The sequence below is a fragment of the Manis pentadactyla genome, chromosome 8, assembly GCF_030020395.1.
Source record: "Manis pentadactyla isolate mManPen7 chromosome 8, mManPen7.hap1, whole genome shotgun sequence".
Lineage (NCBI taxonomy): Eukaryota > Metazoa > Chordata > Mammalia > Pholidota > Manidae > Manis > Manis pentadactyla.
The window spans coordinates 117253422-117268929 of NC_080026.1; the positions used below are offsets into that span (position 1 = coordinate 117253422).

At 41.8% G+C, this 15508-nt stretch overlaps 1 protein-coding gene across 4 annotated transcripts in view; it reads left to right on the top strand.

Annotated features, from left to right (window-relative positions):
• SORCS3 (sortilin related VPS10 domain containing receptor 3) overlaps positions 1-14855 on the top strand; it is a 575246-nt gene extending 560391 nt beyond the window's left edge. The window contains exons 25-27 of one of the 4 annotated variants that reach the window (XM_036906471.2): positions 450-555; positions 5863-6023; positions 6789-12366. In XM_036906471.2, coding sequence (XP_036762366.1) covers positions 450-555; positions 5863-6023; positions 6789-6853 — 332 coding nt within the window. In that variant the 3' untranslated portion in view covers positions 6854-12366. Of the gene's footprint in view, positions 1-449; positions 556-1072; positions 1449-5862; positions 6024-6788; positions 12369-13283 lie in introns of those variants that run through there. The other 3 variants (XM_036906473.2, XM_036906472.2, XM_057506299.1) reach the window with 3 other exon arrangements.
• The last annotated feature ends 653 nt before the right edge of the window (positions 14856-15508 follow it).

The window sequence follows — 15508 nt, forward strand, 5'->3', positions numbered from 1 at the left end:
TCTGTCTTACGAATGTAAGACTTTTTAGATGTGAAGGCTCCAAATGTGCCCTTCCAGCAGTGTTTTATCAGAACAGTGTAGAGGAAGAGAATGAAGCATTGCATCAGTATTTAATCCAAAATTCCTAGTGGGCCACCTTTAATCATGTTGACAGGCACTCAGGCTGTCTAGGAGAAAGACATCCAAACCCCTCTACTCCTCTTAGCAGGACACAATTGCTCAGTTCACATGGAGAACACCAAGTTTCCCCAGGCAGAGTAGAAGAGTTTACTTTTCCTTAAGAAGCTGCAATTGAAGTTGCTATGTTTATCATAGAAGCCAAGCTTCCCAGGCCCAGATCCATGAAGGGCAGCTGGGGACCGGGTGTAAGGCTGGAGACCTCTTTCCTCCAGTGGGAACCCCCTCCAGCTAATAGCCTCCACGTGAGCGTGTCTGTTCTTTCCTCCTAGCTCCCCTGGTGGACTCCAGCGCTGGGCACAGCAGCTCAGCCATGCTTATGCTCTTGTCTGTGGTATTTGTTGGCCTGGCTGTGTTTTTGATCTACAAGTTTAAAAGGTATGTGCTGCTATTACTCGGTTTTGATATCAGGGCTACGTTTTTAAGAACTGATTCTCCCTATAACCAACATTCCTGAACTCATTTCAAATATGTGAAGTTCATTCTCCTTGAAGTCCTGTTTGTCACTGGGAAAAGCAAGAATGGCTGAGAGTGAGGGAGTGAATGTTTCTAAGAATCTGGTCTCTACCCAGTTTATAGGTATGCTGAGTTAGGAAAATCGAGGGATTGCCTATGAAATCAATTTATTCTCTTCAAGAGAAGTATAAGGGGTTCTCAAATGTCACCTGAATTTCTAAAGTTAGGTCTCAAATAGTCATATCTTTGTCTACAGCTTAACACCCATTCAGAGTGGTTAAACAGAGCAAATGCAGCTGAAATCTGGTACACACATGTACACACAGACACACACAGACATTGTCTTAGTTTGTGTTGTAGCTGTCCAGCATCTCTGTTTAAATTTGCATAGCAAAAATTTCAACCTTTATTTACCTCCTTCTCTGTCCTGTTTCTAAAGGGTGAGTGATCTGGCAAGGCAAACACCATAATATTCAGATTATTTTTGAAGAGCACACGAGGGGTGATGTAACAAGATACTTATTAAAAACATGAAATCAACAACTCTGTACCATTACCTGAATCATGTAATACTTCTACTGGTTACTGGCTAAGGAGTATGAACTCTGCAATCAGACAGACTCAAGTTTAACTTTTCAGCATTTGTAAACCTGGGCAATTGAATGCGCCTCTCTAAACCTTAGTTTTCTCATTTGTAAAATGGGGAAAACAGTAATATTTTAAAGGCTTGCTAGATGATTTAAATGTAGTAGTATCTATGCCATCAGGCATACTAACCAGTCAACAATGCTAAGCTATTATAATAATAAAGAACATGTTTTCCAAAGGTGCTTTCTGTTCACAGACTAGCACATGGTAGGCTCACAAAAATCATATCAGTAGCATAGAAATGTGTTTTATAGGAGAACTGGATAAAGTAAAAATATCATTAATTATTGTCAGATGAGTTTTGAAAGCAAACCTCAGTCCGGGCGGTCTTTCTAGGTGCTGGAGGTAATGCATTTACATTTTGGAAGAGATCAGTGGTAAAGGTGCTTCACTCTACTTCCCCTCACTTCCCACCTACCCTCTTTAGCTCCCCTCTAGTGGGTATCTCCGGCCTAAAAACACCAGTTTACTCAATATACATTCCAGCATTAGCCAAAATATCAGGAATCCTTCAACACCCTCCAGCGGAAAGACAGAGTGAGGTTCACCTTTCTGTTCGATTTAGAGGCAAGTATGGAAGTTCACATCTCCTTGGATTAAGATAATATCAACCCACCTGTCCATGTTCCATTGGAAGAGGGGAAAACATCTATCACAATCAGAGAGCATAGATTTAATATAGAACATCCTGGCCAAAGGAATGCCCATTTGTGGATGTACACAAGTGACACGCAAAGTGCCTTTTCATTCCTACAAGGATCTGATTGTGCAGAAGCCTGGTGGTTGCCAGGCTCTGTGAAACCAAACCAGATTGATCACCTTCTGGCTCCGAGAACTCCATGATTGCTGAGGACTAGGGCCAATAGAAGTTCTGCAAAAATGTATTTGTGTCAGGTTTCTCCAAATTAAGGCAAGACATCCTGTTACTTAGATTTCTGTTCTCTTCTAATTTCTGCTAAACTCCCTAGAAGTCTGCTAAACTGACCTAGAAGGTCAATTTATTAATGCAGGCATCTCTAAATGTGTACCCTTTAATACTTGAATTTATGCCAGGTAATGCTATCTCTGAATTATTCTACCTCTGTAGTCCCCAAATATCAGCCAATCCCTTCTGAATCCATGGCAGTGAATTGTGTAGCTATAAGGCTAACAGGAAAGAAACACTATTCAAACTGGATAAACAGAAGTCAGTAAGCATAACCAATCAGCAGTTAACTTATCTGTTCTAGCCACCTTAGGAGTTTAGAAGTTTTCCCCCAATGCTCAAGCCTTTTGCTTAAGGTCCTGTTGGATCTCTCTTAGTTCTTCTTCTCCTTTCCTTTCTCATCACCTGGAAATCCCTTGATGGCTGTATGGAGAGTGCCTGGCTTGCTGACAAGGGAAGGTCAGGTTTTTATCCCTGCTTCTCACACTCTCCTTTACCTCTTTGTTACTATCTATAGAACTTCCTGCAGTGATGAAAAGACTCCATAATCTTTGCTCTACAATGCAGGAACCACCAATATGACTGAGAAAATGAATTTTTAGACTTTATTTAACTCTACTTAATTTAAATTTAAACAGTTACACCTAGCTAGTGAACACTTGGACAGCTCAGTCTAGGGTAGGGGCTGTTTCCAGATCACTGGCCATGCTGAGTTTTCAGACAGAAAACTTTCTGCAATTACCTGCATTAACTCATTAAACCATTCATTCATTCAACAAACACTTATTGAGTGCCTGCTGTGTACCAGGCACTGAAAGCAATCTCACTGTCCCAAGTGGTCACTTAACAAGGGAAAAAGAATAGCATTGCTGTGAATTCCAAGTTTCCTCTAAGTACACATCCTCCTGTCTCTCACATTTGATCTCATACTTGGATACTGACTGCTGTTTTTGATATTTTAAGCAATATAAATAAAAATCATTATGAGATGGCTTTTATTTTCTGAAAATTCTAACAAGACCTTCTTTCTGTACCATAGATCCATTTTTTTTTTCTGGTAAGGCAAGAAAACTTTTGAGCTCTTATATATTTCTTCCTATCTCTTTTTCAGTAGGGCTTTCATCATAATCTGAAGCCTACTTTGCTTTCTCTAAATTGCCTCCCACTGGTTTCTAACAGTATTGTAGATGGAGGAAACAAGTAACTGAAGTTTTTATTGGTCACTTGGGTTGATCCACCTTATTTCCCTTATTAAAACCAATGAATGTATGGCCCTAGACATGCCCCTAAGTCTCTTTATTTCCCAACTTTCTATGCAAGAGTGGGGTTTAGTCTTGACTTATATGCTCAATAGTCTTATGGTGGATGTATTAAGAAATGGAAAGCAATTTGATGATATTTTGAATGGTGCAAATTGTGACATAAAATGCTCTCCCTTCCAACCATCTATTAAAAACATTGAAAAAAGTTGCCTGTGTTTCGAGATTGAAATAAAGTGAATAGTCTTTGTAAGGGCAAATTTATCCAAATCCCCACAGGTATTATGAGAAAAGTAGGAAAGGGGAGGCAGTCGATTCTGGCTGAAGTCCTGAAGTGCACAGACTTGTGTGATCAGAAATGGTTCCACTGCCTCCAGCACCCAATAAATATTACAGTTGATCCCAGTGTTCACTAGTAATATGTACTTTGATGATTAGAAGAAACCTAAGTCATTAGGCTGCATTTCTATTTAGATAAGAAGAAAGTAAGGGCCAGCATGAATATTCAGTTATACACATTTAAAGAACCTGCAATTTGCTGCTTCATATAGAATCTCTTCATTTAAAGTTCTTGTAAATTGTATTAAGGTAGACCAGTAGAAGTCATGGAAACAACTCCTTAATGTATGGGAAGTAACCACTGAAGACATGAAAACGGAAGGTAAAAAAAGGTAGAAACTACCCAGGTTTTAAATCTGTGTTTGGATCTTTCCTGCTGAATTAGCTACAGGAAAACCTCATGAAATGCTCCCACATTCTGTCTCATTGGGGTTAGAGTGGGGAAGGGAATATAGAGGCTTGAAAATACCACTGGCTGGTGTTAGGGCAACAGGGTGATTCTCTTTTAGAAATGCATGGAATGTTCTGGGTTGGGGTGGGTGTTAGATGTCTCAAGTCTTAATAACATCTGTGCTAGGAATCAGCTTTATAAAACCTCTAGACTTCAGTTCAATCTCATCATTTAATGAGGTGAGAGACATCTCCTCTAATTCAATATTCCAAGATAAAAATGTGGCCGTTTTGTTTGAGAAGATGCTATATGAAAGTAGAAAAAGCACAAGCTTTGAGGTTATTTATTCATCCATTCAACAAATCCTTACTGAATGTAAACCATGTGCCAAGCACTGCGCTAAGTTAAGAGAACAGCAGTAAAGATTGAAAGCAGACCTTGCATACATGGGGCTTTTAGTCTAGTGAGAGAGAAAGAAAACAAGTCAACAGACATTGCCTATTCCATCACCCTAAACCAACACTCTGTTCATTTCTTTCATAGACATTGTCCCATGACTGCGTATTTATAACAGGAAAGGTTGGGTGGTCAGGAAAGGCCTCTCAAGAATGACATGAAAGCTAAGTTCTGTAGGTCAAGAAGGACATGAAAAGAGTAAGAAGAAGTATGTTTCAGATGGAGGGAAGAGTTGGTTCATAGTCCCCGAACTGGGAACAAGTATTAGAGTTTTGCAACTTAAAGTTTGGGTCTTAGACCAGCAGCAGTATTACCTGGGAGCTCGGAAGAAATGCAGAATTTCAGTCCAACCTGTCCAGACTGACAATGTCACGAACGCATTTTAACAGGAATCTGGGTGATGCACATGCACTCAAAAGTTTGAAGGACTGTGATAAAGAGAGCAAGGGAAATCACAGAAGCTAGAACATGGTGGGTGAGGAGTAATAGAGATGGGTCAGGAGCTGAATCCCCTGAGACTATTTGAATCTGAACCTGCCCACTCCTCCAAACTCCAGTCTTCCTGCCTTATTTCCAAACCTACCACCTTTGTGTCTTTGAAGGAAGTTACTTAGCTTCTCTTAGTCCTTGCCGTATTCCTCTCCACAATCCTAAAGGCAGTGATTATTATTCCTGTTAACAGATGAGGAAACTAATTATCAAAGTATTGAAGATACTCAGCCCATGGGTGGTGTTCTGAAAATAGTGGCAATGGCTATACATCTTTTATTTCTTGGCAATTCATCAAAGAGCCCAATGCAAATGGATTAAATTGATGTAACCTTAGAAAAAGATGTCATTTCACTCTGATGCAATTGTATGGGCTCGAAGTCCAACTCCTTTAAAAACTTAGTAATGGGTAAATGTTTGAAGAGCTTTGGTGCATACCTACCTGACCAACAGCATTGTCCTTCTGTCTACACCTGCTTGCTTTTCACCCCAGAAGAAGGTACATTCCTCAGGCAGCTCTGTGGTTTACATCTCCCTTGGGCATCTGGATTTCTGGCCTTGTCTTTCTTGGCCTCATGGTCACAGTGTCTGCCTGACCAGCGCCCTTCCCTGACATTGGCCTGTAAATAGCTTATTCCTCCCCATTGTCACCCAGAATTTCCAACTGTCCATGGTTGGCCAGCCCCGTGATCATAATCTGATTTTGCTCCTGCTCCATGTAGGAAAATCCCTTGGATTAACATCTATGCTCAAGTCCAACACGACAAGGAGCAGGAGATGATTGGGTCAGTGAGCCAAAGTGAAAATGCCCCCAAAATCACACTCAGTGACTTCACCGAGCCTGAGGAACTGCTGGACAAAGAGCTGGACACCCGGGTCATAGGTACGTGTGCTGGTGCCACCAAGCCCCCGTGTCCTCTGTCCGCCAAACACGAGGTCAGCCAGCCCACTTGGGCCTGGCCTTCAGAGAAAACTAGATGGGAGGGTGGGGAAAAACAGGGACATGATCACATTTTAAAATTTGCCCATCACCTCCAGCCACATGAAATTGGTGGAAAATTTCCCTTGAATTAGATCAAGATTGAAAGTGCTGGAGTCAGAGTTGGGGAGGGATGAGGCCAACTAGTCATTATTGTTGGACTTTTTCTTTTTTTCTATAAAGCAGAAGCATGGTGTGTCCTAATTAATCACACAAATGTGGGCTGTAGCATCAAATAGCCCTGGGTCCATTTTATCTCTGCCAATTTACTGGCTCTGTGACCTGTCTGCTCATATTCCTCATCTGTGAAATGGGAATGATAGTACCTACCTTCTGAGATTGTTGTGATAATGCGATGACATTATGTCTTTAGCACAGTGCCTGCCACATAATAAGTATTTGACGCATATTGGCCATTGCTGTTATTATCAGTAAAGTTTAAGATGGCAAGATATGCTCCTACCTTGTGTGCTGGTGTGGGAGATGGCCGTCGTTGGACATAGATGTACTAGTGAGCTGATAGGACAGAATATCCAGGCGCCTGATTTAATAAATACATACTAAGCACCTGTTCAGGTTGGCTTGGTATTTAGCAGCAAATACAGCAGACAGAGATCCTGTTCTTGTGAAATGTACATTCTTCTCTCCTCTGTCTTCTCTCCCCTGCAGGAGGCATTGCCACTATTGCCAACAGCGAAAGCACAAAGGAGATTCCTAACTGCACTAGTGTTTAATCCCGACCGGCCACGTGGTCAACCATCTTTTTGACTTTTTATTTTTGATGATTACTATTACTGTTACTACGGAAAAATGAAAATGTCTTTTTTACCTTTGTTTACCAAGGGCCCCTTCATAAATAGCAGGCAGATGCTTAACTTTGGGAGACAAAGGCTTTCTTGGCTGATTAAAATGAAACAAAAAGAATAGATGGCTGTATTTGTGCTAAGGGCAAATGATGCATCTTCCCATGGCCTTCTTGCTTTATTCTGCCATCAGTAGTGCAAGGACTCTCCTTTTCCTTGTGGTCTCTCTTTTTAAGTTGGGTTGGCTTTTAAGTAACCTCCCATCCCCCCAAAATCAATAACAACCCCCAGTCCCAGCACACACACCTGATACACAAACCATTTCCCAGTTAAATCTGCAGCAGGTGGGTTGGTGGGGATTGAACGTAGCTGGAGAAAGCGTGCACACCTTTAGGAGAGAGGTCCTGCCTCGTGCATGTCAATAGCGAGGCTACAGATGGCTTATTGTAAATAATTACAATGTAAATAGCTTTTTATTTCCTGAGAAATAATTTAATGTTTAGTAAAAAAGAAAACAGAAAAAAGAAAGATGCGTGTGTTGGCTTCTGCACTCACCGTCAGAGCTGACCGACCCCCAGGCCTGCTTGGCTTGGGTTCTAGATGCTCTCCAGTTGTCTGTCACACTTAACTCTTGCATCTCTGTGTCCATGCCATAGCTGGTTTCTACTTATGTATATAAAGGGGGATGGTGGGAGGGCTTCTTTGGGACAGTTAGAAAAGGAAGGACTCTAGTGACATCATAGAACGTCGGGTCTTTTTGTTCCATCCTGGAAGAAGTTGTAAGATGAAGCCCACTAGAGACTTCAAACCCAGATGGGGAAACAAGGCCTCTCCTTCAAAAGGAGAAAAGTGGAGGATATTTACTAGACTGAGAGAATGGTTTTCTCTAAAGAAGCCAGGCGATGGATCTGAAAATGAAAATTATTCTGTTTTCCGGTTGGATTCCGTAGAAATGTATAATGCTTATGGAGAATTCTTGGGCTATTCTTGGATCAGAGAAGTTACTTAGGCACTAGGTTAAGCCTAGTGAGTGCCTCTTGGCATGGGAGGGGTCAGAGAGGTTGGGAAGGAGGGGGCATTTGTGGACTCCTGAGTCCATACAAGCCATGCAGGCCGAACAGGGCTTTCTTAGCTGATTAAAATGAGACAAAGAGAATAGATGGCTGTATTTGTGCTAAGGGCAAAGAATGCATCTTCCCATGGCCTAGCCTTTAATGATATTAGTCAAAGAAGATTCTAGCAAAGCTGTGCTATTTGTTTGTCAGATGTACACAACTTCCTTAAAGTGAAATGTCTGCCTTCAGTTCCCTTAAGATAGTTCTTACCTCTGCGGCGAGTGGCTTTCAAAGCCAGAATTCTGTGTTCCAGCATCCCAGACCCTTCACCCATATATATTACACACATCACCTCTTTTCAGTAGGTTCACTTTAAGCCATGCTATAAGCATTGCTTTATTTTTGGGCTTAGCCTGAGCACACCTATTTTAAAAAATGATATACTGTATATATATATGGGAGGAAAGACTGAATTTTGTACCTGTTCATTTTTGTGGGTTATTGTTAGCATTCTTCTCTCTGAGACACTGAGAGAATGTGACCTAGAGAAATCTGGCTACAGCATAGATCAGGGTTAGGAGTATTTCTAAAGATACCACTTTTTTGTTTAAGGGTTAAATGGGGCAGACAATGGCAATACTTGTACTAAACACTGGAATACAAATGCATGAGTCATATCTATATATACAGTATATGTACATATACTGTTCTTGATTTTATTGTTCCATTTGAATATTTCTACTGTAAAAAAAAAAGACAGTGGTTTTGAAATTGTTGAAAATAAATGTATTTTTGTACATCAAAGTGACATACCTGGCTGAGATTTCTGTCTTTGGGCAGTTTTCTTTATCTATTGTATCAAGTCAGCTGTTACTGCAATAATGTTACATGGCCAAAAAGATTCAAATAGCTTATAACACCAGATATTTATAGTTTGTTTAAGAGTCTTCAGGCTGGCTGTGTTTTGGCTGAGCTCAGCTGGGACAGACCTGGCTCTCCTGGGCTAGTTTGCACGTAGGCTTCAGTTGGCTGGTTCCGGTCTGCTCCATGAGTTGTCATCATTCTGAGCCCAGCAGCTACCCAGTATTTTTCATGGTGAATTACAGAGCTCCCAACAAGGCCAGCAGAATACTCTGTGCCTCTAAGGTCTTGGCTCAGAGTGATTACTTTACCATCACCTACATTGCATTGACTGTGGAAAACAACACGGCCACATCCAACATCAGTGGGCTAGAGAAATAGACTCTCCCTATTCTGGTGCAAGGCAATACTCAGTGAGGGGACAAAAGATGTGGGTATCAACCCATTCCAGTGAGGGTGTGAAGAATTAAGAACAAAAGTTCAATTTACTATACCTCTTCATTCTCTGTGACCCCATGAGGGGCTTTCATTAAATGGCCCATTTGAATCAATATCTCCAAGGTTCCCATCCCAAGGTCTGTGGCCAGGACTTCTGAGCACAAGTCTTGGTAACAACCTCAAGGCCTGTGAGTGTGACGTCAGCTCCCAGTGAGCGGTAGACGTAGAACTCCAACTCAGGTCTTGAAGATTTCATCAGAAGAAATGAAAAGAGGAGAGGAGACTAAGGCATATGTCCTTTTTTGTTTTTAAACTTTTTCATGTTGTTTTATCAAAACAGCAGCAATCCTCATTCTCTTGCCCACTGCTGAGTGAGGAATTTGGAAGGATCAGTGAGTGGTTCTTTTCCACATGAGGTAATAAAGAAATGTGAACTAAGTACCTAGAATAAGGGCTGCACCTGGGATATTTTAATTATTTTAGCATTCAAAATATGTGACAAATGTCCATGGATCCCAGAAACGAAGAAACCAGAAAGTTTTGGTCAATGATTTGCTTCCATATTTTGGATACTAGCTGACTGTCTGGAATCTTATTTCCTGAACTAAAATTGAAGATGTAAGATTTAACAGGTGGTTTTCTTTTGATTTGTGGGCATATTTAAAGTTTTGTGTGATTCTTGGTATGAATTTTCCCTTGAGTTATACTCTCCTTTAAAACAATTTACTATATATATGTACCTTCTTACAATATATACAATATATATGTACCTCACAGTGAGATCTAAAAGAAGTAGTGTGGGTGTTTTGGTCTAAGTAGTGGTTCATAACACAAAGTGCCTGCACAGCTTTAAGGGATTTGTAATGGTTTTGCACTTCCCAAATAAAGTAAAGTGTTTCATCTCCTCATCCCAAGTCAAAGGTAAATTTTTCTAATGCACTGGGTTTTGCTTTCCAATAGGATCTAAGTTCTTCCCATGTTAATTTCATGTCTGCGTTGATAAAATTGCTCCACCAGGTTAAAAAGGATGAAAGTGAGTTAAAATGGTAGAACAGTACATATCAATTGGTTTATTTGGGTTAAGCCATGCTATGAATATAATTTCAGTATCCACCACCAGCATAGGTTTGTCAGATTCCACACGACTAGACAGGCAAAGGCAGATGGCAGAGAGTGTGACTGGCTGTGTAGCCACGTCTGTGCAGGGTTTCTCACCAGTGGTTGAGGATACTATTTGCATCACAACTGTCTTCTCTAAGGCAATTCTAGACCTGCTAAGTAAGCCTGCAGAAGCATTCTGGGGCAGGAGCCTAGCTACCAGCACTGTAAGCAGATTCTCTGAGGATTCTCCCATGCACTGCAGTTTGAGATAGCTGCTCTATCTGCCACTAAAATAGTTCTGGGAGAGTTTCACTGGGTATAAGTCACTTCCCCTCACTCCTGTTACCATGATATAAGGCACCTTAATCTAGAGAAGGGAGAACAGCTTCCAAATCTGCTCATTTCCTCCTGGCAACAGCTGCAACTCTAAAAGAGGCACCCAACTGAGTTATCTGGAACAAAGACACACTACGAGTCAAGGTAGTGATGCATTATGCCTTGGAAAGACTATTAAGCCAGGAATTAGGAGATGTCTAACTTTCAGCAAGTCATTCTGGACCACGATTTCCTTATTTATGAAAGGAGAACACTTCATGGCCAGGCTCACTGGCTAGTTTTGATTTCCAGAGGCATGAAAAGCACATTGCCATTTGCAAAATTCTTGAGAGATAAGTAGGATGGGCAGTACTTAAGAGAACTCTCTTCTTCCATAGAGGGATAAACTGAGACTCAGAGAGGAAAGTGCCTTCCTTAAGGTCACACAGCAAATTAGTGCAGGGCTAAAGACAGAATCTATGTCTTCTTTATAACAGGACAGTGCTCTTGCCACCAACCACTTCTCTAATGAATGCAAAACTGATTGAACTTCACACTGAGAGTCAGTACAGAGGTGGATGGTCATGCCAATATGCTCTCATATTTACAATGTCCAGGATGGTTTAGGATCTAACTTCCCAAGTGTGTTTATAATTCAGTGGCTCACAACCATCCACATGCCATTGCCCTGCTGACCAACTTGTTTAGCAACCCATAGCTTGATGCCCTTGTGTCCCTCATTGGATTGAAATGAGACAGACAGCTGCCAGGCCCAGGCTGCACATGCTGTGCTGCTTGCCTTTTAAAGTGGTTGGTCTGGTTCAGAGGGAAGAAGGCCAGAGAGCAAACACAGGCAGTGGGAATGCCTCATCCTGACACACACCCCAGATCCTGCCAAATTTGCTTGTCTGCTCCAACAGGACTGCCAAGGGGACCAGACATATGCCCCACAATTACCTCTGAAAGTGCTACCAAATCTTGATGTCCCTTAAACTTACTTAATTACCATTAACTTTACAGTAGCAGAGTACCCTTAAAATGTTCTTTGACTCTGTGTTTTCAGACCATTTGTCATGATGAGATACAGGGTCATTCAAAGAGGAATCAATGGGACATTGTATACAAAGAAGGGAGGAGAGCCGCTACTGGAGTGCAATTTATTAAGAGACTAAGTCTCAATAAAACTTGGATCCATTACCTTTCAGTTATCTGAGACCCAAAAGGGTCAAATGGCATAATCAAGGTCCAATTTCCCTATCTATAAATTGATGAACTATCTTGCAGGATTAGAACCCAGATCCAATTAGGTGATTTGTGTAAACACACACTCAATAACTAGGGCTTAACAGATAATGAATTTGAGAAGCTCTAGTTCGGTCGTGCTGGATCATTTTCCTCCCTGGCCTTAAGTTGTAAAAATCATCAATAGTCTCTCACTCAGGGCTGTACTCCCAGGGAGAGAAGTCAGAATTACATGGGGAGACATGCCATCTCCCTCGGTGTCTCCTTAGAAGGAAGAGCATTTTGGTTAAAATCAACTATTTACAACCTTGATCCCCAAAGTCACTGCTTCTTTAACTGGTTTTGTAAAACTATATAACTGATACAATTTTCTTTGGACCATATGAAAGGGACAAAAAATGGACACCTCTAATCAAGGCTGCCACAAATGTCTCATAAACTTGAAAACTGGAGGTTCTCAGGTGGTGAAACATGCTCCTTTTTGCCAAATGCGGTGATGCCCTGCGGGTAGCTGGGCCACTGGGACACAAGCACTTTGGCCTTGCTTGTATGTAATTTTTGGCTCAGTATTTATGACTAGACTTGCTTCTTAATTCCTCTCCCTTCTCATACAAAGTTTTTGTGTTGATGTGTGCCGTTCCAGGTCCTGGGGTCCCTCAAAACCTCTCTGGTGGTCACTGATTTAAGTTCCTTATCTTCACACATGGAAAACTAATTAGATAAAACAATTATTTGTAAAAGAAAAAAAAATACACTTTTATAGATCTAGAGGTACCAAGGATGTGGTTTCTTGCCTTCAACTCTGGTCACAGCTCAGAGAGAGCTCTTTCGGGGAATGAGCACAAGATGCAGATTGTTTTTAAAATGTCAGCAAAGATAGAGGAAAATAGATCATGACAGGCACACCTGCCTTCTGTCATTATGGCTTAGTCTCTGGGGAACAGCCCTGTTCTCAGCTACTGGAAATGAACCAGATAAGCGGGGCCTTTAGCGATTTACTCCTGAGGAAGTATGTGGTCTGGTTCCCAAGGAATAGATTTCATCAGCTGAAATGTCTGTGCCCAAAGGGCCCTTGTGCTGAAGTCTCTTGGGCTGCAGGGGTTTCTCCCCACCCGGAAGGTCCTCCTCCTCCCTGGAGCCTCTCCCGGCAGCCCCTTCTTAAGAGGAGGGTCTTTTCCGGGGCTGGTTCTCCCTTGCAAAGGCTTGTCGCTGGCAGTGTTTCAGCAACTGGCTGCACTTAACAGTGTGTCCAAGCACAGTGGGTGGGAGAGAAAGGAGGCCATGGAGAAGCAACAGAGACAGAAAAAACTTGCTTTTCTTGTCACTAATCTGTCTTTCTTGGTTTCTAGGTAGAATCACCTGGAAAGCACATAATTGTCTCCATAAACAACACACCTGGTCCTCGGAGCACCACAATGGTTTTTTTGTTTTGCACTGACCTTCCAAAATCTTATGATTCAATTAGAGAATTGCTGGGCTTCTTCCATTGGCAGCTGGGACATTTTGAGGGAGGGGCGCCAAGGGAAGAAGAGGGGAGAGGGGAGTGTAGATAAATAAGTTAGTCTTTGTCAACTACAAAGCGTTCCTTGACACATTCTCACGTCAACCTGTCAGTTTCATATTCTCCTCTGTGAGGGGAAATTGCAGATGCTCCCCAGATTTCTAATCGATTTATAATGGTAACAAGACAACTCTAGGCAATGTGTGCTCATCATGAACTAATCATCCTTCGCTATGCCTTGTGCTTCCTAATTAGTGGCATGTTGGTTGCCTACTGATCAAGTTGGAGCCTCATCCAGGCAATAGGGAGGGCAGGTAGGGGGAGAAAGAGCTCCAAGCCCAGTGGAGCTCAGATCTTGGCAGATTTTCCAACAGGTGGGCTTCACACCTTGCCTTGAAATGCATCCCTTTTAAAGAGGCAGCCACCACTTCCATGGGTGCTGGGACATGGCAGGTTTCCAAACACGTCTCCTTTCTGTGAAGGAGCTCTCCATAGCAAGATGCTGTCCTTCCAAGACATCTTGGCTTAATATATAGACCCAGCAAGGGGCATCCACTAGAAGAAAAATAAATAATTAAATGTGCATCTGTAGCTGATAATGGGGCAAGATTCCTTTCATTCATTCATTCAAAAATATTGAAAATCTGCTCTCTGCCTGTCTCTGTTCTGGATTCTAGGAAGATATAAATAATCAAAACACACTTAGTATGGGGGGATCATATCATTTTTTATCCAAACTGGGATACAGTGGGGGTGAAGGGAGGATTATTAATAATTATTTTGGAAAACAAGCATGACACAGGACTGTCTCAAGCAAACCAGGATATATGGTCACACTAACTTAGAAATCGGAAGGTGCATAAAGTCAGAGCTGTATTCATGTTCTGATTACCCTTGAATTGTTTTTCCTCTTTCAACCCAGACCCATGGATGAAAATCCAGTTCTCTGAGCCCCAAAGCCTATTTATGGAGACACCCATCCTGCCATCAGCTTTCGAGTCTTCTGAGGGCCTCTCTTTGGGGAGATGAACTCACACATAGTTAGAGGTCAGTGATCATAGCTTTAGAGAGTTTTTAAAAAGACATTTAAAATGTTATATCAATTAGGAATCTCAGTTTTAGAAAACAGACACCAATCCTGGCTAATTCAAGCAGAAGAATTCATGGGAAGGCTATCAGGGGTTCACAGAATCAACTCAAGTTTGGACAACAAAGCTGGGAAAGAGGCAGGAGCTAAGATACCTGTGGAGGGTGGGACTTAGGAAGCACAGGAATGTTTTCCCAGCAGTCAGCATCTTACCAGGGGGCTCCTCTGGAATGAACGAACTCCAATCAGCTCTTCTATCCCCTGTTACTGAAGATTCAAAATCCCAGATAAATACCCCAACTGGTAGCATTTAGGTCACATGCTTACTGCATGGTTCAATGTTATTGACTGAACCGTATTCCTTCAAAATTCATATGTTGAAGCTCTAACCTCCAGTATTTCAGAATGTGACTGGATTTGGAAACAGGGCCTTTAAAGTGGTGATGAAGTTAAAATGAGGCTGTTGGGGTGGGTCCTAACCCAGTCTGATGATACCCTTACAAGAAGAAAGTAGAACACAGGTACTCATGGAAGACCACATACAGACACAGGGAGAAGATGCCATCTCTAAGTCGAGGAGTGAGGCCTTGGAAGCCACCCTCCCTGCCAACACCTTGATCTCTGACTTCCAGCCTCCTGAATCATGACAAAATACAGTTCCGTTGATTAAGCCACCCAATCTGTGGCATTTGTTAGAACAGTCTTAGAAAATGAAATGGTGAGGAATACTGGGGGAATACTCTTGGAAGGATAGCTCTGGCTTTCAAAGTGGGAGCAGAGGCATTTGATTTTCTTTTCCCCTTAGACTACATACACTAGGAGATGAGTTATCCATCTACCACCAGCAAAGGCGCAAGTGGTTATGAAGGCAGATTGGACGCTGGGTGGAGAATGAGTGTCCACTGCAATAACCTTTCAAGTAATTTTTAAAACCGCTGTTCTTTCACTATTTATTGAGCATAAACTAAGAAACTAAGTGCTGGTAC